General features: G+C 37.0%; 2 protein-coding genes across 5 annotated transcripts in view; one reads left to right on the top strand and one right to left on the bottom strand.

The window, feature by feature from the left end:
- Positions 1-24,807, top strand: part of tp73 (tumor protein p73) — a 42,926-nt gene that overhangs the window by 11,550 nt on the left and 6,569 nt on the right. For 3 of the 4 annotated variants that reach the window (XM_008414745.3, XM_008414746.3, XM_081608879.1), the window contains 2 exons: positions 14,480-14,728; positions 24,461-24,647. In XM_008414745.3, coding sequence (XP_008412967.1) covers positions 14,480-14,728; positions 24,461-24,647 — 436 coding nt within the window. Of the gene's footprint in view, positions 1-13,110; positions 13,738-14,479; positions 14,729-24,460; positions 24,648-24,807 lie in introns of those variants that run through there. The other variant, XM_008414747.3, reaches the window with a different exon arrangement.
- Positions 5,119-10,907, bottom strand: LOC145552115 (uncharacterized). Its single transcript, XM_081608512.1, has 9 exons — positions 9,037-10,907; positions 8,784-8,946; positions 8,501-8,693; positions 8,117-8,188; positions 7,856-7,945; positions 7,188-7,259; positions 6,928-7,017; positions 5,287-5,357; positions 5,119-5,122 (listed from the first exon to the last, which is right to left on the bottom strand). The coding sequence occupies exons 1-9, from the start codon at positions 9,140-9,142 to the stop codon at positions 5,119-5,121; spliced, it is 861 nt and encodes a 286-aa protein (XP_081464638.1). The 5' UTR covers positions 9,143-10,907.

Genomic DNA, 24,807 nt, shown 5'->3' with positions numbered 1-24,807 from the left:
TTATGCTGTACAACAAAAAAATGTCTCACCATTAGAAAAAGAGCTTTTCTGCCTATTAACACGACTACATGAAAACAGCCTCTATGTCACGGGACTTTACAGATAATATTATTTGATAGGCAACAAAAAAATCTGTTTTAGTAGCATGAACAAAACAGAACCCTTTGAATAATGATTACTTCACATAAATCTAGAGCTTTTCTTTGTGTCTGCCTTTTAGCAGTTATTCCACGGTTTCTCACAAAGTCCCTGTATTTTGTGCTGTTCTTTGAGCCAGCACAGGATCTTCAACCAACTTGCAGTGATTGCACATTTTTAGTGGCAGTTTTCCTTTACCTATGTGAGCTTTAAAATGCCTCATAACAGCAGAAACCTCAGCACTTGACCAAGGGTTTTTTGGTTGTCTTCTGGGTGCGCCAGAGGAGGTCTCTGAAGAAAAAAAAACTAAAGAGAAAGCAGTTTATTAAATATAAATAAAAACTGCTACTTTACACAGGATAACAACCTTACTACAAGTTTAGAAAAATATTGTCCAATCATGAAAGTAGTTTGGCTGTAGTTTGTGAGAACAAACTACAGCCAATGAAACAGACAATGAAAAGTATAAGTGACATGATTGCTATCTATGAAAATGGCACTCCAAATTTTAATAACCTTAACCATTATAATGGATAGAGAGCATAGAGGGGTTATAAGCTATGTATGGAGAGCCTTATTAGTGGCCAGTTGCATCAAGATGGCTGCTGGGCAAGCATGTTTGTAAGTTTGTCTACAATCGACTAACTGAAAAAGTGAACAGAAATTTGGAATACCAAGCTTCAAAATGTGAAATTACTGGAAATTGAGTGGAGAAGAAAGACAATAAGAAATGTCCAAGCAGAACAAAAGGAATCTTCCAAAGGGAGACATGTGGACAAAAACAAGTTGCTTCAGTTTAGCTTTATTCTTTGCTTGTGCTCAATAAATAGCTTATTTATTGTTGAACTCCATGTCTCCCTATCTTTTATTATGGCTCAAAGAGCCGGTCATAACACTCTTCACTAGGTTGGCACATTTCTCAAGCAAATGGCATATAGTTCCAGGTCATCTGGACTGCATGGCCTTTAAGCATGAACTAGTTAATATGGTCAGCTCAATAGAATCATGCTTTAACTAAATGTAGCTAGGAGTTGGGATCAAAACACAGCATTAATAGGAAACTTGACTTGCCTTCAACAGGAGGGACAGTTTTCTCTGCTGTCGATGACACTGCTCCCACTAAGACATACAACAGAAGTTAAAAAAATGGGTAGACAAAAGTAATAGCATCTTTGGATTCAAGTAACATACACAAATCATCCATATTCTTGCTTTGCTCAGGTTCCACAAGTTCCTCAGGTTTCACAGGTTCCTCAGGTTCCACAGGTTCCTCGGGTTCCACAGGTGCCTCGGGTTCCACAGGTTCCTCGGGTTCCACAGATTCCTCGGGTTCCACAGAATCGCTACCATCCGAGTCACTTAAATCCTCCTTTTCTTCATCCTCACTTAGTTCTATTTCATCTGAAAGTCATTATTAGAATACTTTCTAAAGTGAATGCCATACATAAAATTATATCTAAGCACTACCAAAATTAGGCTTAAAACGCGTTTTGTATTTAGTAATATGTTCTAACCTAGAGAATCACTATTGTAATATTTTCTAATAATAATAATTTATTTACATCCATCAATTTACAAATATTGGTAATGTCAGACAAGTTCTACTAATGGCAAAAAGATCACAAAAAAAGAATTTAAGCAATAACCTTCGATTTCAATGTCATCAAGGGATTTCCCTTGCAGGGTGCATATTTGTCCTTTCTCCATGGACAAAGGAGCTTAGAAATCTTTGCCAGTTGTGTTGTTGGCACAGGTAAGCGATAAAATTCCCTGTGGACACGAATATCATGCCCCAGGAAGTCAGCCACCTGGTCAATTTCGTTATTTTTGAGGTTGAGGACTTGTGACAATGTGGCAACATGCTTCCTGAGTTGTGTGGACCTTAGGAACTCGGATGCTTCGCCCCACATTGGCTTCCATAAACACGCAAACAGTCTTGGCCCCTGTAGTGACTTTGAGATCTGGTCGGGCAAAAAGAAAGATGTTGTGGAGCAAACACCACATTGCTCTCTTTTGCTGACCAGCAGAGTCAGAGCATCCACCACATCTGGAGAAAGAGAACCGCAACTTTTCGACCTCTTTTTCCAATATTTCAACACGACTGAAGTAGCTACAGAGCTTTTTTCAACCTTGGACAGCCCAGCAGCAACATCTTCATGGAGCTTGGAGTCATCCCTCTGCTGGAAACCTCTGAGATGCATCTTTGAGACTTCTCCAGCTCGTCTTCGATTGAACACAATGACCTGTGCAAGAGTAACTTTTGCAAGTTCTGCATAATTCTGGGGACTGACCTCATCTTTCAAGTTAGAAAATGCATTTTCTCCAGATTTCTTAAGATACCTATGAGACTCTGAACATCTTCTGTGAATGGTAAGGTTAATGGCTTATTATATTTGTCATGACTCAAAGTGTTCAAGGCAGTATGTGACACTAACTCAGACCACTTGGATGTATACAGCTTTTTGAAAGCGTCTGTTGACTTAATCAGTTCTTCATCTTCTGCCATGAGCGCTCGGCAGTGGATAATGTCACTGATTTTGTGTAGTGTATGTCCTAGTTTTAGTGCAAGACTTGGTGTTTGGTATGAATGCTTTTCTTCATCAAAACCACAGACAATCTTTACTGCCTGGACAACTCTTTGGAAGTTAGCAGGTTTCACAGCTTCCTCCAAGTTATGTACAGAGAATTCAGACCGTAGACATATTAACAGACGTCCAATTTCACGGAGCTTCTGTCGAATGTACTCATACTTGGTAGGGTCTTGTCCATGTCTGTTGTAGAGAGACTGGGCCAACTGATAATGGTCAGGTCATTTCTCACAACTGTGGCTACATCATCCTGCTTCATGGGACCGAGGAGCTTCCAAACCCCACTTGAAATCTCCTGACAGAATGCAGACTCTTGAGCCATAGCAAAACCCAGTACTTTGGTTCTTCCAGGTCCTGGTTCAAATCTTCATTTTGTGGCTTACAGGGCATCTTCGGACATGTCTCCATAGTTCCTTTCGAATATACATACCTTGGCAGTACATACAATGTATAAATGTTCCAGTCTTTGCTTTCGCTTTTGGCTTCTCTTTACTTTCAATGATCCTTTCCCACTTTGTAAAACCTCAGAGTTATGTTTGAAGTTCCCCTTGTTTCTCATTTTCTCTAGAAGAACTTTGCGTTCTTTGAGTCTTCCGGAAGGGAAAAAACATAAGCAATTCAGCATGTGTCTTGTGGTTTTTAAATGGCGTGAAATTTTGCTCTGTGGTTACCACATACAAAGCAGAAGTTTTAACACCCATAATATGCTGTGAGGATTCCTGTTTGTGAGGCTCCTTTTGACTTTTGGTTTTTTGTTTGAGTCTTTTGTAGACTTGACTGGGCTGATGTTTCAAGTGTGTCATCACCATATCATCTGTGTGAAATGGAGGCCAGATATTTGATTGCTAGGTTCAACCACAGAACTTGAGTCTGGCAAGAATGAAGCGAGATCTGGTATTGTTGGGTTTCCTTGAATTTGTCCAACTTTAGACTTGATGGGCTGAAAGGGATGCTAATATCTGAGTCTTCATCAGTTTCTGCAGATTCTGAATTTGGTATGTAGTCCATATCAGACTCATGGTCATCATCTGACATTTCACATTGTTTGGAAGGTGATGTGTTGTTGTCGTCATCTGATGAGGAGTGAGCCATGGAATATTTAAAAAGTTCTTTTGCCTGAAATTGTGGGAAATATAATTTATGTTATAATTGAGACTTACAAGGCAAAGCTAAAAAAAAACTTATGTGACATTCACCTGGGTTCTGTCATTTGTAATTTGTTTAAGGCAATATGATGCCAGACTTTTGAACAACCTGTGAAGAAATTTAAATGTAAAAAACAAACAAGACAAAAAAAAAATCAAATCTCAATAAGCCATTACACCTTATTTTAAGATCACAAAGGTAATATGGATTAACAATTTTTTTTTAAATGTGCAAAATTGAACTTTTTGGGTAAAATTTATGTTCCGTTTTAAAAAATATTAAGGGTAAAGATTTTAAGGTACTTTGAAATCTTCCACTGCTTTGAAATCACCATGATGATGTACATTTCATTGTATTTAAATCTATATACTCACTTTGAAAATGCTGAAGTGAGTGTCACCATGAAATTGTTCATGGTCGACAGTTCAACAAAGACATAGATCCTATTGCAGCACTTTTAATTCAAATACAAATTAACTAAATATATTACCTTTACACTGGTAGCCAACCCACTTGAATGAAGAACAAGGACCAAAACACTGAATACACTTCTCCAAAGAAGATAATGTTGTGCACATCAGGTGATGTTTTGACACTACAAGGAAAAGATTAAACACACACATATACATATATATATAAGTTAGGGATATTTATTTAAAGTATATTCAATATTGGGTAATGAATGAGAACATATTTAAAGAGGGTGCAAATCATAAAAATAACTTTTCCTGCAAACTTTTAAATTGTTAATTAAAATATTATGTGGTAAAGACGCAGAGAGACAAAATCTTTATATATATTTTTTTCTAGTATGACAACATTTAAATTGTATTCTAATATATTTGGGATGTCAAGTCACATTTGTCAGAGGTCAAACCAATATTAACAACCTCACAGGAACCAAAAAATATTTTTATCAATTCAATAACGCCAGGTCCCCATATACAATATGGTCCTCCTGTATCACATTGGGGCAGTTGACCATGAAACACACCATACACACACTGAACTTGCCACCTAAAAACCATGACATAAGACTGTCCTTACAAACCAATTCATTATAACCACATGACATTCAGGTCCACACACACACACACAACACTTAAGTAGAACAGATTGGCTGAACTGACATCATTTAGCTACACTTTAATCATAAATACCTCTGAATTGTTGGGAAGTGAATCCAGGACTGAATCTGTCTCGTTTGGGACACTGGTTGTCATCTGATCCGGGTCATTTTCAGCTCTCACCTGAAACAGAAATAAATAAAGGTCAACACCATATTCCCTTTGACTTATTTACAAGATATCCTCAATTAAGTGATGGTGCCTATGACAGCAAACACCCATGAAAGGTAACTAGTTTTAAACCCACCAAAATGTTTGGTAAAGTCAAATAAAAACAAATTCTGTACCTGTTCTGTGTTGTCAGTTGTAAAGTTGAATGAGTACAGTCAGGACTTTGAGACATTTCTTTCTCCAACTCCTGTGAAAAAGAAGAAGAATGATTTTTTTTCCCACAGAAGAATTTTGCGATGTTGCAGAAACAATAGTTTGATGTTGACCAAAGCGTTTTGAATTCTGGAAGCAGCTTGACAGACGAACTCTTAAGAACAAGTAGAATGATAGCAAACTTTACAAATATTCAAATGTTATAATTCAGCAGCACTGACCAAATTGAAGTCTGATTCTGTGGTTAAATTAAAGTAAATTTCACCAAAATGTAATGTATTTTCTTAACTTTTAGAAATTTAAATCTTTATTCTCCCAATAGGTTCTGGGATGCCAATCAACATTATCTAAGGCAAACCAATATTAACAACTCACAAGAACCAAACAAATGTTTTATCAATTCAATAACGCCAGTCCCCATATACAATATGGTCCTCTGTATCACATTGGGCAGTTGACCATGAAACACACACATACACACACTGAGCTTACCACACTGAGCTTACAAACTGAAAACCATGACATGAGACTGTCCTTACAACCAATGTCTTCATAACCACATGGCATTCAGGTCCACACACAGACACACTTAGTAGAACGTTGGCTGACTGACATCATTTAGCTACACCTTAATCATAAATACCTCTGAGTTGTTGGGAAGTGAATCCAGGACTGAATCTGTCTCGTTGGGACACTGGTTGTCATCTGATCCTGGTCATTTTTCAGCTCTCACTGAAACAGAAAATAAATAAAAGTCACACCATATTCCCTTTGACTTATTTACGGAGATATCCTCAATTAAGTGATGTGCCCTATGACAGCAAACACCCATGAAAGGTAACTAGTTTTAAATCCAGCCAAATGTTTGGTAAAGTCAAATAAAAGCCCAACTTCTGTACCTGTTCTGTGTTGTCAGTTGTAGAAGTTGAATGAGTACAGTCAGGACTTTGAGATGTTTCTTTCTCAACTCCTGTGAAAAAGAAGAAAGAATGATTATTTTTTTCCCACAGAAGATTTGTGCGATGTTGCAGAAACAATAGTTTGATGTTTGACCAAAGCGTTTTGAATTCTGGAAGCAGCTTGACAGACGAACTCTTAAGAAACAAGTAGAATGATAGCAAACTTTAACAAATATTCAAAATGTTTAATTTTCAGCAGCACTGACCAAATTGAAGTCTGATTCTGTGGTTAAATTAAAAGTAAATTTCACCAAAATGTAATGTATTTTCTTTAACTTTTAAGAAATTTAAATCTTTATTCTCCCAATAGGTTCTGGGATGCCAAGTCAACATTTATCAAGGTCAAACCAATATTAACAACCTCACAAGAACCAAAACAAATGTTTTTATCAATTCAATAACGCCAGGTCCCCATATACAATATGGTCCTTCTGTATCACATTGGGGCAGTTGACCATGAAACACACACATACACACACTGAGCTTACCACACTGAGCTTACAAACTGAAAACCATGACATGAGACTGTCCTTACAAACCAATGTCTTCATAAACCACATGGCATTCAGGTCCACACACAGACACACTTAAGTAGAACAGGTTGGCTGACTGACATCATTTAGCTACACCTTAATCATAAAATACCTCTGAGTTGTTGGGAAGTGAATCCAGGACTGAATCTGTCTCGTTTGGGACACTGGTTGTCTTCTGATCCTGGTCATTTTCAGCTCTGATCTGAAACAGAAAATAAATACAACTCAGCACTATATTCCCTTTGACTTATTTACGACATATCCTCAATTAAGTGATGGTGCCCTATGACAGTAAACACCCATGAAAGGTAACTAGTTTTAAATCCAGCCAAAATGTTTGGTAAAGTCAAAATAAAAACCCAACTTCTGTACCTGTTCTGTGTTGTCAGTTGTAGAAGTTGAATGAGTACAGTCAGGACTTTGAGACGTTTCTTTCTCCAACTCCTGTGAAAAAGAAAAAGATTGTCTTTTTTTTTCCTCAGAAGATTTTCTGTGACTTAGCAGAGAACAATAGTCTTATGGTTGACTTAATTGTTTCGAATTCTGGAAACAGCGTAAAAGATGAATGATGGCAAACTTTAACAGATAGTCAAAATACTACAATTAAGTATTGACAAACTGAAGTCTGATTCTGTTGTGAAATTCAAAAGATTTTCACCAAAAAGTTAATGCATTTTCTTTAACTTTTAAAAAAATTAAAATCTTTACTCTCACAATATTTTCTGAGTTGCCAAGTCAATATTTATAAGAGGTCAAACAAATATTAACAACCTCACAAGAAACAAAACAAAGGTTTTTATCAATTCAATAACGCCAGGTCCCCATATACAATATGGTCCTCCTGTATCACATTGGGGCAGTTGACCATGAAACACACACATACACACACTGAGCTTACCACCTAAAACCATGACATGAGACTGTCCTTACAAACCAATGTCTTTATAAACCACATGGCATTCAGGTCCACACACAGACACACTTAAGTAGAACAGGTTGGCTGACTGACATCATTTAGCTACACTTTAATCATAAAATACCTCTGAATTGTTGGGAAGTGAATCCAGGACTGAATCTGTCTCGTTTGGGACACTGGTTGTCATCTGATCCTGGTCATTTTCAGCTCTGACCTGAAACAGAAAATAAATAAAAGTCAACACCATATTCCCTTTGACTTATTTATGGAGATATCCTCAATTAAGTGATGGTGCCCTATGACAGTAAACACCCATGAAAGGTAACTAGTTTTAAATCCAGCCAAAATGTTTGGTAAAGTCAAAATAAAAGCCCAACTTCTGTACCTGTTCTGTGTTGTCAGTTGTAGAAGTTGAATGAGTACAGTCAGGACTTTGAGACGTTTCTTTCTCCAACTCCTGTGAAAAAGAAGAAAGAATGATTATTTTTCCCCACAGAAGATTTTCTGTGATGTAGCAGAGAAAATAGTCTGATGGTTGACTTAAGTATTTCGAATTCTGGAAACGGCGTAAATACTATCCTACTGTAATTATTTATTATACATTTGTGGGTAACTGGTTAATTTGCACTGCAACGTCTTGTACAGTCAGCCATCTATTCTTGTGAAAAGAAAGGTAAAACAAAGGAGGTTCAGGGTTAAATCATCATTATTATCGCATTTCTTAAATGAACATAATCTTAAGATTCATAAATTTTGATTTTTTTAGTACCTTGAGTCGCCATGGCCAGTCTGAGTCCCCATAATTGTACGTAATCTCTTCTCCCTGATTGATATCTCGAGTTGCAAATAAACACAAATGTGGCTTCTGTTGCACAGTCAGATACTTCATTTTGGTATTTGGGCTGATATTGTCATCGTTTATAAGCCTTCCAAGAGAGCCATCTTCTTTTGCTGCATCAACACTGCAAATATATAACATTGCATTTTAAATATAAACATATTCATTTACATATATGCCATTCTAATTAGACTTCTGATACAAACATACTCACCACCAGAGTTTTCCATTAAAGTAGAATTCAAACAAGAAAACTTTAAGGTTGTCATGGTAAATTTTCTGTCTCCTCTCACATTCCTCTTTACTTATCAGTTCACCTCGATACTCACACAGAAAGTCTCCTTTCTGAAAAGAGGTTGTGGCAAAAATACCACGGCCTAATGAAGAAAGCAAAAATAATAGTAGAAAGAGTAAACAATGTATAAATGATTGACTGTAATTAAACCACCCCCCAAAAATACCCATACCTTTAAAGGCATTGATGTACTTGACGTCAAGCCCCACTTTGTCCGTTTTGGTATCAATATAATATTTGGCATCTTCCTTCGGTTTTATGCGTCTTCGCCTCTGCATGTTTTACTGGCATGTATGAAAAGTTATAACAGTCAAATAAGGAATTACAGGCTTCTTTATAATTCCTACAAGCTTTAAAGCTAAAAATTAAATTATCACTATGGAAACATGTTATACATGCAAGACACATACCTCAGATAAAACACCAACACTATAATTTATTTAATCACTGATTTAAAAAAGTGCTTTACCATCTACAAATAGTTCATACAATGATCAGTGTTCAATATATTGAGGTTCAGCCAGTAGTACAGCCTTACAAGAATACTTGAGCCATAATTTAAGGAAAAAGGCTGTTTTTTTTGCACAAATGAATTTTGTTAAGTCCTATTCATCTTTTAGTCAGTCCTCCAGGTACAATCCCCTCCAACTTTTAAATGCATCTCTGCCTCAACACACCTAAATCAAATAATGTCAGAAATCTGGAGAATTTGGCTGCATGTGAGGTTATTCAGCTAATTAAGGTACAAATACACATTTAAAAATTGAAGAACGACTATGTTTGCCTGAATTTGAGGACTCCTGGTTTATACTTTCAGCATTTAAGTTGCTGAAGTCAGCGAAGTGATTACAGTACACAGCTTTAAAGCCATCGGTGCACCTGCCCTATTGCATCCATTTATTCAAACAACAATTAGTGCTTTTCTAAAAGATTAACAAGTTTCACAGAAACCTGTGGGTTTACTTCTTATTAATTTCCTGCTTGCTCTTCAGCAGGACCGATGGCAATCAAGCTTAACGAGCTTAACAAGCAGAATGTCACTAGCAGTTAGCTAACATAAAGCAAGCAATTTGCCAATATCGTTAAATATAGTGATGAAAACCTTAGTCTATCACCCAGTTTTTACCACTAAAAGCTAAGTGGTACCTGTTTGGGGTATGGTACCACACAGATACCATCTACTCCAAACATCGTCAACTTGTCAAACACGTTTCGTCTAACTACGAAGCTAGCTCTCCTAGTCAAGCTAGTCTCTTACTTTAAAACACTCTGAATAAAAACTATACTGCTTCAGGTAGGTCTTTTCAGTCATAAAAGTATACATATCTAAGTTACTTGATGTAAATATCCAAAATATGTTGGTTAGCTTTCATGTCACCTAAATTAAAATCTAAAATAATTCATTTTGCTCAAAAATCTCTTACATTTGCAGTTATTTACTTGCAAATAACTTTATCTAGGCAAAATGTATTTTTAATTTACAATTTATGCTTACCTGTGCAGAGTTATTCCACCAACATGTCCATATTGAGAGCTGCGGCTTCAAATGGGGATTTAATTTTTAAAAACCTGGCGTCTGGGACTGTTTAGTAATCAGACACGCCCACAAGTTTTTTTCAGCCAATCAGATGATGACCGGCTAAAAGCGCGCGTAGTGTATGGAAAATGTGTGTAAAAGTGCAATTCATACACACCGCCGCTTGAAATCAGGCAGCGCTGTGTTATACACTGGAATACACAAATCTCAGGTCACATGGTATAAAAGGACAATTAAAGAAAGTGAGATATCACGCTGTTTATTCACTGAAAAGTACAAATATATGGTCCACATCATGCAAAAACTGGCATAGTTGCTATAAAACTTTAGATTTATGAGAAAAAGTGTTGTTTAGATACTCAAAATTTTAAATACACTCCTTGATTTATGAGGACATCAGCATTGTCCTTGTATTACCCTTAGGTCCGCGTAACGTAAGTGCGTATTCAGGTCAAAAGGCAGGCTAAACCACGTATACCAACGCACACACACACACACACACACACACACACACACACACACACTCGTTTGCTCACACAGTTGCAGCAAAGGCTTTAGCTCTTGTTTCAACTTGTTGTGAATTCAGTTCAGGTATTAACACAGAGCGCACCTGGGAGTGTATGTATGTGTCCGTGTGTGTGAGTGTGTGAAATACTTTTTTTTTTTTTTTTTGCTGTTGACACATACACCTGGTCCTCTTTTGTGCCCAGAAAGCTTCTTTAATAATAGAGCTAGGTTGTAAACAGACATTAAGGGGACATCACAATTACTTTCTTCATCCCATTTATAAGAAAGGCAAACATCAGTATAAATACTAATTGCCATATATTTTAGATTGACGTGCGAGCAAGCAAAATTTTTATCTGTGCAAATGCCGGCTGTGTTTCTCAATTGCAGTGTTTGTCATTATTTTCTAAGAATCTGACTTTATCTGTACAGCACATACCTATGACTCAATGGGTCGATGTATGGATCCAAGCAGCAACACTTTGGTGAATTAATAATAGTTTGAATTTAGTTTTGAACATTGACTGACTTTTGCTTTTTCCGCTTCCTGATGGAGTGATAAGACGGAGGATTATTATTTGTGGGTTCCTATTGATCAAGATCACAATAGGATTTTCCGAGGTGAATGGATGTGGAACATTGAGTCAAAGTTTGAAATATGTGTATCTTACAAAGGGGAAATATAATGGAAAAGTCCTGGTTTTTCTTTTTTTTTGTGTTATGAAAATGTGTTAACGATAGTTTACCATGTTTGGTTAATCAATGATGTCTTGAAAGGAACATGCAGTCTTACTTTAGCTCACTTGAAGTCACAACATGTAAGAGAAAGTAGTTGTCAATTGTCCCATCTGCCTCCTTTATGGCACCTTAAATTGTTTTATCAGTGAGTGTGTAGGATTTGATTGTTTTTGAAGGAAACCTAAGAAAGGAAGGAAAGAGAGGAAAAAAAGGAAAAAATGAAGGATGAAAGGAATGAAAAAATGAATGAGCAAAGGAAGGAAAAAAAAGAAAGGAGCAAAGAAGGAAGTAATCAAGGAGAGAAACAATATTTTGCTTTGTCACGTTATAACCTTACACTTAAGTTTGATTTAATTGGATTTTTTATGTGTGTGTGAGCAATCTAGAAATAAGACGTTGATGATTTTACATTTTTCACAAATGAAAAATACAACAAGTATGCTGTGTATTTATATGCAGTCCCTCTGAGTAAATATTGAGCAGAGCCACGTTCCGCTCCAAGTACAGCTCCACATATTTTATAGGATTTCACCACCATCTCGACTCTCAATTCTTTGCCCATTCTTCTTTGCAAATTGGCTCAATCTAAGAAAGATTGGGTGGAGTTTGAGTGCAAACAATAGTTTGAAATTCATCTCATAGATTCTGAATTTAACTTTGCACTTAGATTAGGCCATTGTTAGTGGGTTTTCTTGCAGTTTTCTGAGCAGCTTTCCTGTCCCTGATGAAGAAAACATCCCCACAGCATTGGTTCTGCCACAACCAGAACGATGTATTGACTCAGGCGGGGGACAAATGTGTATTTAAGAATAGTTCACGGGAAATTAAACTTTTTCAATGCACTTCACATGACATTAAGCAGGACATGCAATGCTTCTGAGTCTGTATAAAACTTAAAATGAAACCTCAGAATCCACTAATCATCATCAAGTACTATTGACTTTAACAACTCATTTTATTGGCTCATGCAGTTAACATAATTCTTAAGGCAAGATTTGGCAAGCTTATGATGTCTTGGACTGCACAGACAGTCCAAGACATCATATGAAAGATAAAAAGAAAAGGCAAAAAAGTTTTTAAGTTCTTATTTAAAGAGAGATTAACGTGCCAAATACAGCACAGGCTTTTTGGGTCCATTTTTTATTGCAATGTTATTAACGTTTAACTGACATTGGGTTTAAAAATGTGCTCTTCAATGAAACACGTGTAACTAAATTTTTAAAGAACTTGAAATGTATTTTCACAGAAACATAAATAAATTCACTCTGTCCATGTGGTACTCCTGAAAAATAAAACCGTGACTCATTGGACACTTAATATTTTTGGCAAACACACAGTTGAGAAATCAAAATCCATCAGGTTAAGTTTGAAACTTTTGTCTACTTTCCAATTCATGTGAAACATATAACATTATTTTTTGTCAAGCTTGCAAAGTCGTTGGAAGCTTCAACTTCTGAGAGTGCTGACTACCTGACCATGTTACTGCCTGTATTGGTCAGGTTTGCGTACACAAACCTCACCAATACAGTCAATTCAGATTCTCATTTAGAGTGAGATAGATCTGCAGTGCAGGAAGGTGGGGGTTCTGACCTTTGAACTTGTGTTCTTTTGTGTTTTTTTTCTTTCCTCTCTCTCTCTCCCTCTCTCCTTGCTCACACACCCTGCATCTTACTCTCGATGTCAGACCAGACAGTGTTGACTTAGAGTAGGCCTTTACAAGGTGTTTCGGAGCAAGTGTGTACATGCGCCCCGGCATTGCCGTCTATGTCCGGGCATGCCATAATTAGAATGTCGTACCATTTTTTGGGTTCCCATCCCTCTTTTCCTTCTCCACTTCTCTCCCCTCATCTCAGTGTATCATTCCTCTCTCTCCACACCAGTCCTCACCTTTTTTTTCCCCCTTGTCCTGGCAGCACATGTGCCTTGAGTGTGCAGTAGAACATGTCTACTGACGCACACCTTGCTTGAGGTCTGAGGTTATAGGCTATGCTCCTGCACTCTGCGGTGCTCTATTGTGTTTGGACATTTGACTGGCGGAAGATTTGATAAATGAGACCAATGCTCTAGAGGATGTACTACGTGAAAAAGAAGGTAAAACATTTTTTTTAATTTTCTTTGGCTGGTTGTAAATTTTTCTAATGTAGTTTCTTGACATGTCTAAATAAAAAACAAAACAAAAAAATCTGGTTTGTTTTTAAAATCTAGATTATTTTTACTATTACTTTCACTTTAATTGTATGGATTTTAGTTATTGAAGATACATCAAGAAAATTACTGTTAATGATCATCGTGCAAAGTGAACGGGTGAACTTGCTTATGTAGTTTATGATTTTTTTAAAAATTATTCTTTTGTGTGTTTTTGTGGACATACTACGACAGAAAATCCTAAGGTAGTTTACGAAGAGCCAAGTTTGGGCCTAATATAAAGTCATTAACACTTATTTTTACATTCAGCACGTCATCGCTCTTCACAAACATTCTGGAGAGAAAAAAAATTGGAAATGGCATGCACTTTGGCAAACCTTGTCATGTCTGTGTTGTACAACATGCATCACATAGCCACAAGGAACTCTGTACGACCGCCCTTAAATTGTACACAACTTTGAGTGTTAGGATGTGTACATTTCACCAAAAAATGCAGATGTGGGACCCTACACATGCAGCATCACACACAGTGCACACACAGATCTCCCTCTTCTTCTGTAACCTGACCTCCCTTAAGCTTCCAAAATCTCTGTCTCTCTCGCACCTCTAGCTGTGTCCTCCCTCTGCCTTCCTGCTCCCTCCCTTTTTCACCTGTTTGGTTCTCTTCCCTCTTGGCTTCTCCCCCCAGTCCCAGTACAACTTGCTGAGCAGCAGCATGGAGAGCCTGGGGAGCCGCGCCACGTCCGCCAGCCCCTACAGCTCCGAGAACACGTCTTCGTCGGCCGTGCCCACCCCTTCGCCTTACTCCCAGCCCAACTCCACCTTCGAGGGCCTGTCCCCTGCCCCGGCAATCCCCTCCAACACCGACTACCCGGGGCAGCACGCCTTCCAGGTGTCCTTCCAGCAGTCCAGCACCGCCAAGTCCGCCACATGGACCGTGAGTAGACAAACACACACACACACACGTTTGAGGCCTTGACATGCAGTTTCCCTGTCTGTGCATGCAGGAGCTTTTTTTTCTCTTTCTGTCTCAGCGTTAGTCACACACTCATCAATATTCACACGGAGACACTCATTCTCACACATTCAACCCAGCCAGCACATGTGCAGGCGTGTTGAGTGCAGGCAAAAGCGGGTCCAGTGATTTATCTTGTCTTCTATTAAAATTTCTAGAAATCTGCCTGATGAGCACAGCAGAGAAAGTCTCGTCCAATGGAACTGCTTAGAAACATTTTGTCCTAAGTGTGTGACACTGACATATTCTTTCATAGTTTTGAGAATATTTAAATAACGGCATTTAATATGCATTAAAGAGTCATAGTAAATATGGGTTGGTGCAGATGACATAGTAATAATAATAATAAAAGACGATTTGAAATATGCATCGTGAGAAACCAAAGTTTAGGATAGAGGGAAGGCCGAACACAATCAATCATGCACAGATCTTCATCTGATGATGTGCCTAACCTTCCATCAAACATAGGTTTAGGACAACATCACATATGTATTGCTGATATAACCCACACATTGTGTTGAAAATGTTCCATGGGTAGCAGAGCTTGAATAAGTACCAATAGATAATTATCAGCATGTCAAATCTGTAAACCTTTTTCTCTTTTACTGCTTATGAAGTGCATCGACTCTCCATATTCTGTTTATAAACCAGCATCCAACTGGATGTAATTTGATAGTTATTTATTTTAGTTTAGCAGAACTGAGGTGCAGGTTCAGACAAATTCTTTGAGATCCAAATGGAGGAAAAAATGTAGTTTCTTAATGTCTGTTCTATTCCAAGTTACTAACTATCCAATAACTTATTATTGTAGTTTTGTTGTATTTTATTTAGAGTTTGAAAAAAATAAAAAGAAATATGCAAAAACTGAAATAAACATGCCAGACCAGAAAAAAGTGGAAGTTGGCCAAGAAAGTCTTGATCGTCATCTCTCTTTGAGGAACTTCCCTGACAGAAACCAAAGCGAGGATATTTACATTAGAAGCATAAAGGAGTATAAGGTGATGTGACAGTGGTGAAAGACAGGTGAAATGGGAGCTGCGTAATTTGTCATCAAACCAATGAGAAACCTCTCGCTGGAAAGGTGTCACCTCCGACTGTCACACAGTTGACCTCCCTGAAACAAGAGAAACAAGAGACAAACCGCTCTCCCCTCACTCTGTGTGTGAGGCTGAAGTCCTCGGGGGCTGTGTGTTTGCTTGGAGTAACCATGCATGATGGACTCCTTCAGTCTGTCCTCGGTGATGTAAGAAGATCCTGCCTTGGACATTAGAGCGGTGGTCTTTGACCCGCCACTTTTCTTTCTCTGTCTTTTCCTTCTTCCCCGTCTTAGCACGCACTCATGGCTGTCACCTCTGGCGCCCAAAAGTTTTCCTTTCTATCCTCTGATAAATTCTGTCTCTCTATCCCCTCTTTGTCTCCTTTAAACCTCTCTACCACATTGCATTCACATAACCCAAAAAACAGAAGAAGAAAAAATTAACTGGAGGAAAATAATGCAATGAGCCAAAAACAGATCCCTCTGTTTGCTTTTAAAATTTGGTGTTTTCATCTGATACTTGATAGAGATGATAAAGAATCATTTCTACCAACTATTTTATGGAGATTTGAAGTAAATAGGCTTAAGATCCTTACACTTCTGGTGTGCTTACCAACCTACTAAACTACACAGATTACTTTGAATAACAAAAAACTATCCTACAGTTAGGATTCTTCTCACACACTTCAATAGACTTGATATTTTACATCTTCAGCCAAATTATTTTTAAACTTCTGCAGTAAACATTAATGTCTTGTAAAGGTTGCTGACCCTGGCTTTAGACTGCGTTTCATGCCTAAAACAGATCAAATTCACAAAACACTTTATTTGAAGGGGGGTGAATAAGACTGTCATGACACTTTCATAAACATGACATAACATCTGTCATGAACATGAATAAGCCTTTATGAATATTTGTGACTGTTGTCATAAAGCGTCATTCGGTAAATTATGACACTTTTAATACAAAGTTGACATTATTCAAAATGTCTTTGTTATGACAACTTGACATTAACCAAGAAATCATTACTGTTTAAATGTTACCTTTAATAACATAAAGTTACCTAATTTTTAAAGTGCACTCAATAATACTTTTACAACAAATTTATATCAGTAATGATTTCTTGGTTGATGTCAAGTTGGATCAGTAGCTATATTCAGTTTGCTTCATTTCAGCTTTAATTATTCATTAAAGTTTACAACAAATGTCTTCTTAAAAAACATTGCAAAGTTTAATTCATAAAAAAAAGTATCAAATCGGTTTAATACAACCCAATCATCAGGTTCAACTTTAACCGCATAAGTTCCAATTTGAGCCTACTTATTTGTTATGCAGTCAAATTTAGTTTGCGGTGCCAATTGGTACAAAGTTGTCAACCTAAGGAAGTCAAACTTGTGGTTTTGGTTACTCACTTTGCATCATTCCCTCTTCCTGTTCAACTCCTTCATGACAGAAAGAAACCTCCAGCTGAACCTGGATCAGTTTAAAGCTGAATAAGTTCCTACATTCACCATTGAAACACTTTCAAAATGTCAACTTGAACGTCTACCAAACATCACGACAACTTTGGTTTTCGTTGTGTAATGTTGGCAAAAAGCACTTGTTGACGCTCAGAGAAAAAAAGCATTAGCTCTCCTCGGTTGATTTTTGTTTTTCTCTGAGGCGATAAACTGTTTTGCTATCATCTCAAGAGAAGACACAAAGGAGTGTTTGACTGGAAAATGACTTTTTCTGAAAATAGGGATTGAGAAGATAACCTGTGATTATTTTAGTGCCTCCACTGCCATTAAACAAGGGGATCAGAGTGAGGGATTTAATCTTTTATAAAGCTTTGCTCTGTCTTCTGGGCTTGGCGGTAGAATTGGAGAGCAAAATCAGGATGGGATGAAAAACAAACTCTTCTTGAGCTATGAATCAATTCTTTTCTTTTTAAAACCAAATAAACTTACTGCTAAGAATTTTTTAAGGAAATCTGCTAAGAAAAATAAAGCATATGTAATCTCTTCCAGTAGGATCTGCACCTTGTAAGCTTTTCAAAATATTTTTTATCAGATAACAAACACAAACTTGTAAAAAATGTATTTTATTGGGATTTTATGGGATGGACTAACCCAAAGTAGCACATTATCATGAAATGGAAGTAACCTGACACATGGTTTCAAACACTATTATAAATTAGAACTTTATTCGTTTTAATCTTTTATTTATTTTTTAGACATGAAGACATACATTTATGTAAATATATCTGCACAAACATTACTGTAAAACTAAAAGAAATTAAAATAATTCTAGATGTAAAAAGAAAGAAATCTACAAATGCACATGATCTGTTCCAAAAGGAAAATAGTACAGCAGAGCTTTTTTCTGTCCCTTTATTAACTTGTTAAGATCTTAAAAATTAGACAATTGTAATATCGCACCTAATTTGCTTGTTGTGTGTATCTTGTAAAATCACGTAAAATCTGAGTGCTGTTCATTTGTATTCAACCTCCCTGAGTCGATATTTTTATTAACCGTCTTTCTCTGCTAGCTGAAAGTCTTTTGAGGTGCAGTCATGTTCAATATTATTAGAATGCTATTGTAAAATTAATTTCATTTAGTAACAACTTTCACTCAAACACATTATTTAAATTAATTAGACACAGACTGATGTTTTTGAGTATTCTTTCTAATTATGATGATTTGCTGCTTAAAGGGAATGAAAACACAATATTAGATCAGAATAACAAAAACATTTTAATACGTCATTAAAAGCATATTTAATATCTGATTAAAGGTTTTTGTTTCCAAAACGTGCTTTTAGTCTGACAAACGATCTTCATCAAAAAAATAGATATTCTGATTTATTGAGTATGACTGTTGTCTCTACCAACTTTGTATATTTAGAGATTAATATGCTTGCATATTGCACTCTTGAAAATACCTCAAGCTCAGTCGATCAGATGGTGGAGATATCTCAGAAAAAAACAGTGAAGTTTGTGGTTTGTGACAAAAAGTTGGCTTGTTGAAAAAGCATACATTTTTGGGAAGCACTGTTTGAATATACTTACCAGGTTACTTCTACAGTAAGTAGGAAGAAATGACAGATAATTATTCTGTAATTAAAGGTCTGGAAAGAAAATATAAGAATAACAGGTTCTTTAAATGGAAGGAGACAGTCAAAGATTAGAGTTTCATTATTATTATTTTTTTTAAATCTTAGAAACGTTTCTCTGTGGATACGTAGAGTCACATTGCTAAATATAGTCAACCATCTAAGTCTATGCTCATTCCTTGTAGCCTCAGGTAGTGGGGAATGCCAGCAGGGGAATATTGACTATAATCAGTTGCCTCTTTTCCCAGCTCTTTGCCTCCCACTAAGACTGGGTGGCAAGGCACCGCTTTTGGAGATTACAAGAAATTGAGCTACCTGTTGCATCAAGCTTTTATTGTTAAATCCTTCCCTCTCAGGTCTCCAGCTCCAGTTGTGACGAAATGTTAGATTTATGGCCGCATTCCGAAGGATCCACCATTATAAGAGGGCAGAGAACAGAAGAACTGATTCTTTTTACCTCCCCCCCATCTTTCATAATGTTTCCACACACCATAATCCCATCCAAGCCCATGTTAAGCCAGCCTGGTAATCCCCCCTCCTTGTCTAGTCAAGACAACACACATTAGTGATAATAGCTCTGAAACTCTGCCGCTCTCCTGCCTCTTAAAGATGATGCCTTAGCTTGGATGCAGACGAGCGTCACCGCGACTGGAAATGAGATCTAACACCTCAGCATTGTCAAATTACAAGACCTCTCTCCATACTTTCAGACTCAGCATGTGTGCGTGCGTGCATGTATGTGTGTGTGCACGAGTGTGATTGTGCGCATGAAAACCGTGTGTGATGGGAGTGAGTTGTGTGGGGCGTGTGTGTGTGTGTGTGATGCAGCAGAAATGCAGGCTCCAGCATGTACTTCCCTACAGCTTGTGAGGAGCTCCTCTTCCCAGCTATTAGCGTCTCTCCGTTAGGACGCAGGTCCCAACAAGTCCTGCACAATGCATCCTTCCCTTACTTTCCAAATGCATCATTCACAGCCACATCACCATACTTTCTCTGCCAAGCAATGAAATCTGGGAAAACTCACTTGATACACACGTGTAGGCCTCTAGAGAAGAGTCTAGTTGTTGGAACAAATAGATATATTTGTACCCCTGGCGGAGTTAAGTTAAAAGAAATCTCTTATTTAGTAAAATAATTGTCAACATACAGTTTTTTAGATAAAATGTAGAAAAAACTCCTTTTAAATAGTTTTGCAATATTTCTTTTAGGATCCCTGTCTCATTTTCTGACAGAAACAAAGTTCTTGGTTGAATAAAAAAATTAAATCTAAATTTACAAGAGGGATGAATAACTTGGCACTTAACCACATACATAATCAGTATTTTATTACTAACATTTACAAGTGATGGACTGTGGTGGCCAGGTCAGTTTCTTGCATGAACATCACTCCAGGAAACTGCTTCCTACTACCCCCGCTGCATGTTACAGGATGTTTTTCAAATTAATCAAAATGTCTAAGTTTTTGGTTTTCAGAAATGCAGTAAATGATTTTCATCCATCCATCCATTATCTTTACACCCTTGTCCCTTAGTGGGGTCGGGAGGTGCTGGTGCCTATCTCCAGCTAATGTTCCGGGCGAGAGGCGGGGTCACCTGGACAGGTTGCCAGTCTGTCACAGGGCACAGTAAATGATTTATGAAATGCAAATTGAGGGTAGAGTAATTTCGCCCCTAATTTTTGCATTTATGCTATTTTAATTTGGTCATATTTTTTTCTGTCAGTTTTGTAAAGCATAAAAGTGAAAAGAAAATAATTCATTAAGACTACAAATAGTCTCTTTTCCATTTTGATGTACAATTACAAAGCAAGTGAAAATAGCCATTCTACACTATGTTCATATGTAAAGTATCCACACTCTATGGCGATTCTAAGTGTGAGTTTGAAGGCGCACAAGCTTTTTTTAATATTTGTCAGCTGAATTTGCAACAGGCATGCTGCTGCTTGTGTACATGGATGATGGCCTGGCAATTATCACCTTGTCTGCAGGAGCCTGTCCTGACCTGCCTTCAGTGGTCCTTTCTTCAGAAGAAAGGATGGATTCTTCAATCTGTGGCAGCGCTTTTTAAAACTGACCACGCTTTGTTTTTTTTGTTTTTTTCTGGACTGTTACAAATTTCTCTGGTTCAGTTTTATGCCACAAAAAGAACAACAAAGCTTAATTTGGTGCAATGTTTGTTGCTAGAAATTGTATTAAATGGTACTAAAGAATGAATCTACAAGTACAGTGGGTAAAAAAGGACATTTTACATAAAACTATTGACATTATTTTCATTTGTGACAAGTTTGTCAGCTGGAACTGTTTGTGTTAAGAAAATTAAAAATGAATATTATAACATTAATCTTAATTTTACCCTCATTTTACCAGTCCTAATCAATTTTCTTTCTTTTCTCTCCAACATTATCTCCTCCCTTCAGTACTCTCTTTGATCTGAAATAAAGCTTGGTTTAGTCATCACTCATAATCTCTTGTTTGTACATGAAGATACAGGAGCTACACTAGATTCAGTTTTTTATTGCTTACCCTATGACCACAATAATTATCCTGTGTGTGTCAGTGTGTGTGTGTAGGTGTGTGTGGGAGAAAGTATATGCAGTATATATACTGGTGACCACAATAAGGAGCAAAATATACTCTGGAAGGATAAAAACACAACAATGTTTACCATTTTCCCTTTTAACAGTTGTTACATTTAATTTTTGGTCAGAATAATTAAGAAAAAAAAACTTCGCTGCTGAAATCAACTTTGCGTAACATGTGAAACATTACAGGAGACATAAACGTCTAAGGACTAGTGAATTGCAGCAGCTCTGTGACAGCTCTTATTTCACATTATATGAACCACTTAATTTTTTTCTTGTAGATTCCTTATTGTCTTTTAAATCATATGGGGGATCCTGAAAACAAACAGAAATCAAAATAATTGTATCTAAATGCTGAAAGTGTGAAAAAATACTGAAGTATAAAGAGACTTAGTTGGAAAAACAAAACCAGTTGAGGAAAATCTAAAAACATACATTCTGATTACTGATGACTTATTACAATCTGATTTAAGTTCAGTCAAGCCATAAAAACTCATTTATTAATTTTAAGATCTGTGAAAATAATTTCTATACAGCATAGAACACATCTGATAACATCATGTCCATCATCTATTATTTACTGCGCTTTATGATTTCTCGAAGGTTCATTTTCTTTGATGCTTCACATTTATGTTCCATTAATTTCTGTCGGAAAGCAAACCAGTAGTTTATCCACGCTTGACTGATTGCAGTAACATGAAAAGTTCAAAATTCGGTAAATAAAATGAAACATATTTATTCACAGTATAGAGGGGCTGTTGAGACTTGTTAGGGAAAATTAGGTGGAGTAATGTGCACAGGTATTTCCTTCGTTGCCATTGCTCATGACTAAGGGTATGTGTGTGCAGTTTGGTTGTCAGCCCCCTCTTACCTGTGTATCAGGATGTGTGTAAAATGAACAAAGATCGCATTTTATGGGTGGGCTGCTGTTTTAGAACAACCCGTCATAAGTCAGCATTAGTTAGCTTAATTATGCTGATTGGTATGAAGTTGGTAGCAGTGTTACAGTAAGAAGGCCCAGGGTTCAAATCCTAGTCTATGGTTTTCTGCCTGAAGTTTGGATGTTCTCCCCATGAATTCCTGCTTTCTTTCCAAGTACTCTGGCTTCTTCCCATAGTTCAAAAACATCACTGTTAGGTTACCTGGTTAGTCTAAGTGGCCTTTATGTGTGAGAATGTGTTGTCGGTTGCTTATCCTGTGTGTTGCCATGTGACGGACTGGCAACCTGTCCAGGGTGTGCCCCACCTCTCACCCAATGACTGTCGGAGTTAAAAGCTCAAAAGCACAGCAACTTTTCAGTAAGACATTAATCTTTCTAGCTGCTTGCTGTAAGTCTTGATCTCTTCCCTTGTCTTGCAGTCTGAATGAAATGTAGACATGACTTCACATTTCACAGAGTTTTCTATAAAAAAAGGTTTTTATGTTTCTGTGATTTATCCATTTCTTTTTTTTTAAACTCTTTTTCCTGGAGAAAAAGAGCTGACAACACGCAGAACGGTGTTGTCAGCTCAACCTTGTAAACTTTACAAGCGGTGTTTTGCGTGCTCACACAAAAATCTGATTTTTGAGGTATTGAGTGTCACTAGGGCTTTACCACTCTAGACTACATCTGTTATTAGACCCAAAAGGTCTCAAAAATGCATTGTTCATAAAACTCCACTTCCAAGATGAAACAGTAGACCGGTCCATGTAATGTAAAGTGACTATTATTTTTGGAATTTGTCAAATTATTCACTTTTGAAAAGATTATCATTGGAATGAATCGTGGCTGATATTTTACATTTACACACTTCATCCAGAGCAACTTACATAATGGTTCTATTAATTCTGTGGTTCTATTAATGTTTTTTTTTTCTTGTCTTCCATCTATAAAATAAGACCAGATTCCACCCTCATGTTTTTGTATGCTACATTACAGATCTAGAGCTGCATGTACTTTATCCCTCCTATGGGAGGTGCTATTTTATTTGCTTTTTAGCACATCACAGCATGTCTGTACAAGCCTGAACAGACTTCTTGGTTTTTTTCCTGGAAGTTTGTAGATTGAGTTGTGGCATGCTGAGCCTGTTTTATTTCTTGCTAAGTATTTTTATGCACGTGTTTCTGCCACTTACACTCTCACATGCATGTGTGTGTACATGTGCAGACGATTGTAAACTAAGGGAGTGCAAAAGATTTGACTTTAACACAGATCAGCATATATTCTTTTTACTTTTTTTTTTGTTAAGAGAGATCAACTTGAATGACTTAAGAGAAAAACATTCTTTCTTTTAGTCCGCTGATTTCCAGTTGGTTTTTTTTTATACTTCTGGTCATAGAGGATGGCCTCCGCAGTCTGCGGTTCACAAACAAATCCTGTCAGTATACTGTAATTTATTTCTAGTGATAGGCTTACATCGGATCACATATTTTTAAAATAATCTTCAGGTAATAATTGGTTAACAGTTCTATTTGTTTCTTTCCCTGCAGAATCTTGTTCTCGTTCATATTTGCGTCACACATGTTCTTTTGTTTTTGCTGTTTTGTCTGCACTTACATTCAGTTTTTCAATCAGTGAATTAATTTCTCCACACTGTGAGACATTTTTGCGACAACAATGCCTTTAGTGCACTGTGCTAATTTCACTCATTGGCTGTTATAATGTCGTGTGTTTGTGCCATCATTGTGATTGTTGCTTATGTGCAAAACAGTTTCACATTCAAAATGCATTCAATGTAAGATGCAAGTTTACTTTCAAAAAGAAAGAAAAATATGCTATCATGTTACACATGTTAGCATAACATATCAGTTGAATTGTTCCCATAATATGTGACTGGAAATCACTTTCATTTCTGGTCATTCATTTTCAATTTCCTTTTTTCTTTTTTTTTCTTAAAAACTCAATATCATTGTTACTATTATTATTCCATGGGACTAATTTCTGGTATCTCTTTCTTTTTCTAGTACTCTCCTTTACTGAAGAAGCTCTACTGTCAGATTGCCAAAACCTGCCCAATCCAGATCAAGGTGTCGTCCTCTCCTCCTCATGGGAGCATCATCCGAGCTATGCCAGTCTACAAAAAGGCAGAGCACGTCACAGAGGTCGTCAAACGGTGCCCCAATCACGAACTTGGACGGGAATTCAATGATGGTATAATAAAGCAAGCTTTACATTTCACTTGACATCATAATATTATGCGAAATGTCAAAGAAATCAATCAAATTTTATTTGTATAGCACATTTCAGCAGCAAAGCATTTCAAAGTGCTTTACATAATTAAAATAAAAACAGCATGTGACAGCGAATAAAC

This window comes from Poecilia reticulata, chromosome 7 (genome assembly GCF_904066995.2).
Source record: "Poecilia reticulata chromosome 7, P_reticulata-male-v2, whole genome shotgun sequence".
Classification (NCBI taxonomy): domain Eukaryota; kingdom Metazoa; phylum Chordata; class Actinopteri; order Cyprinodontiformes; family Poeciliidae; genus Poecilia; species Poecilia reticulata.
This window is presented reverse-complemented; position numbering and strand designations above follow the sequence as displayed.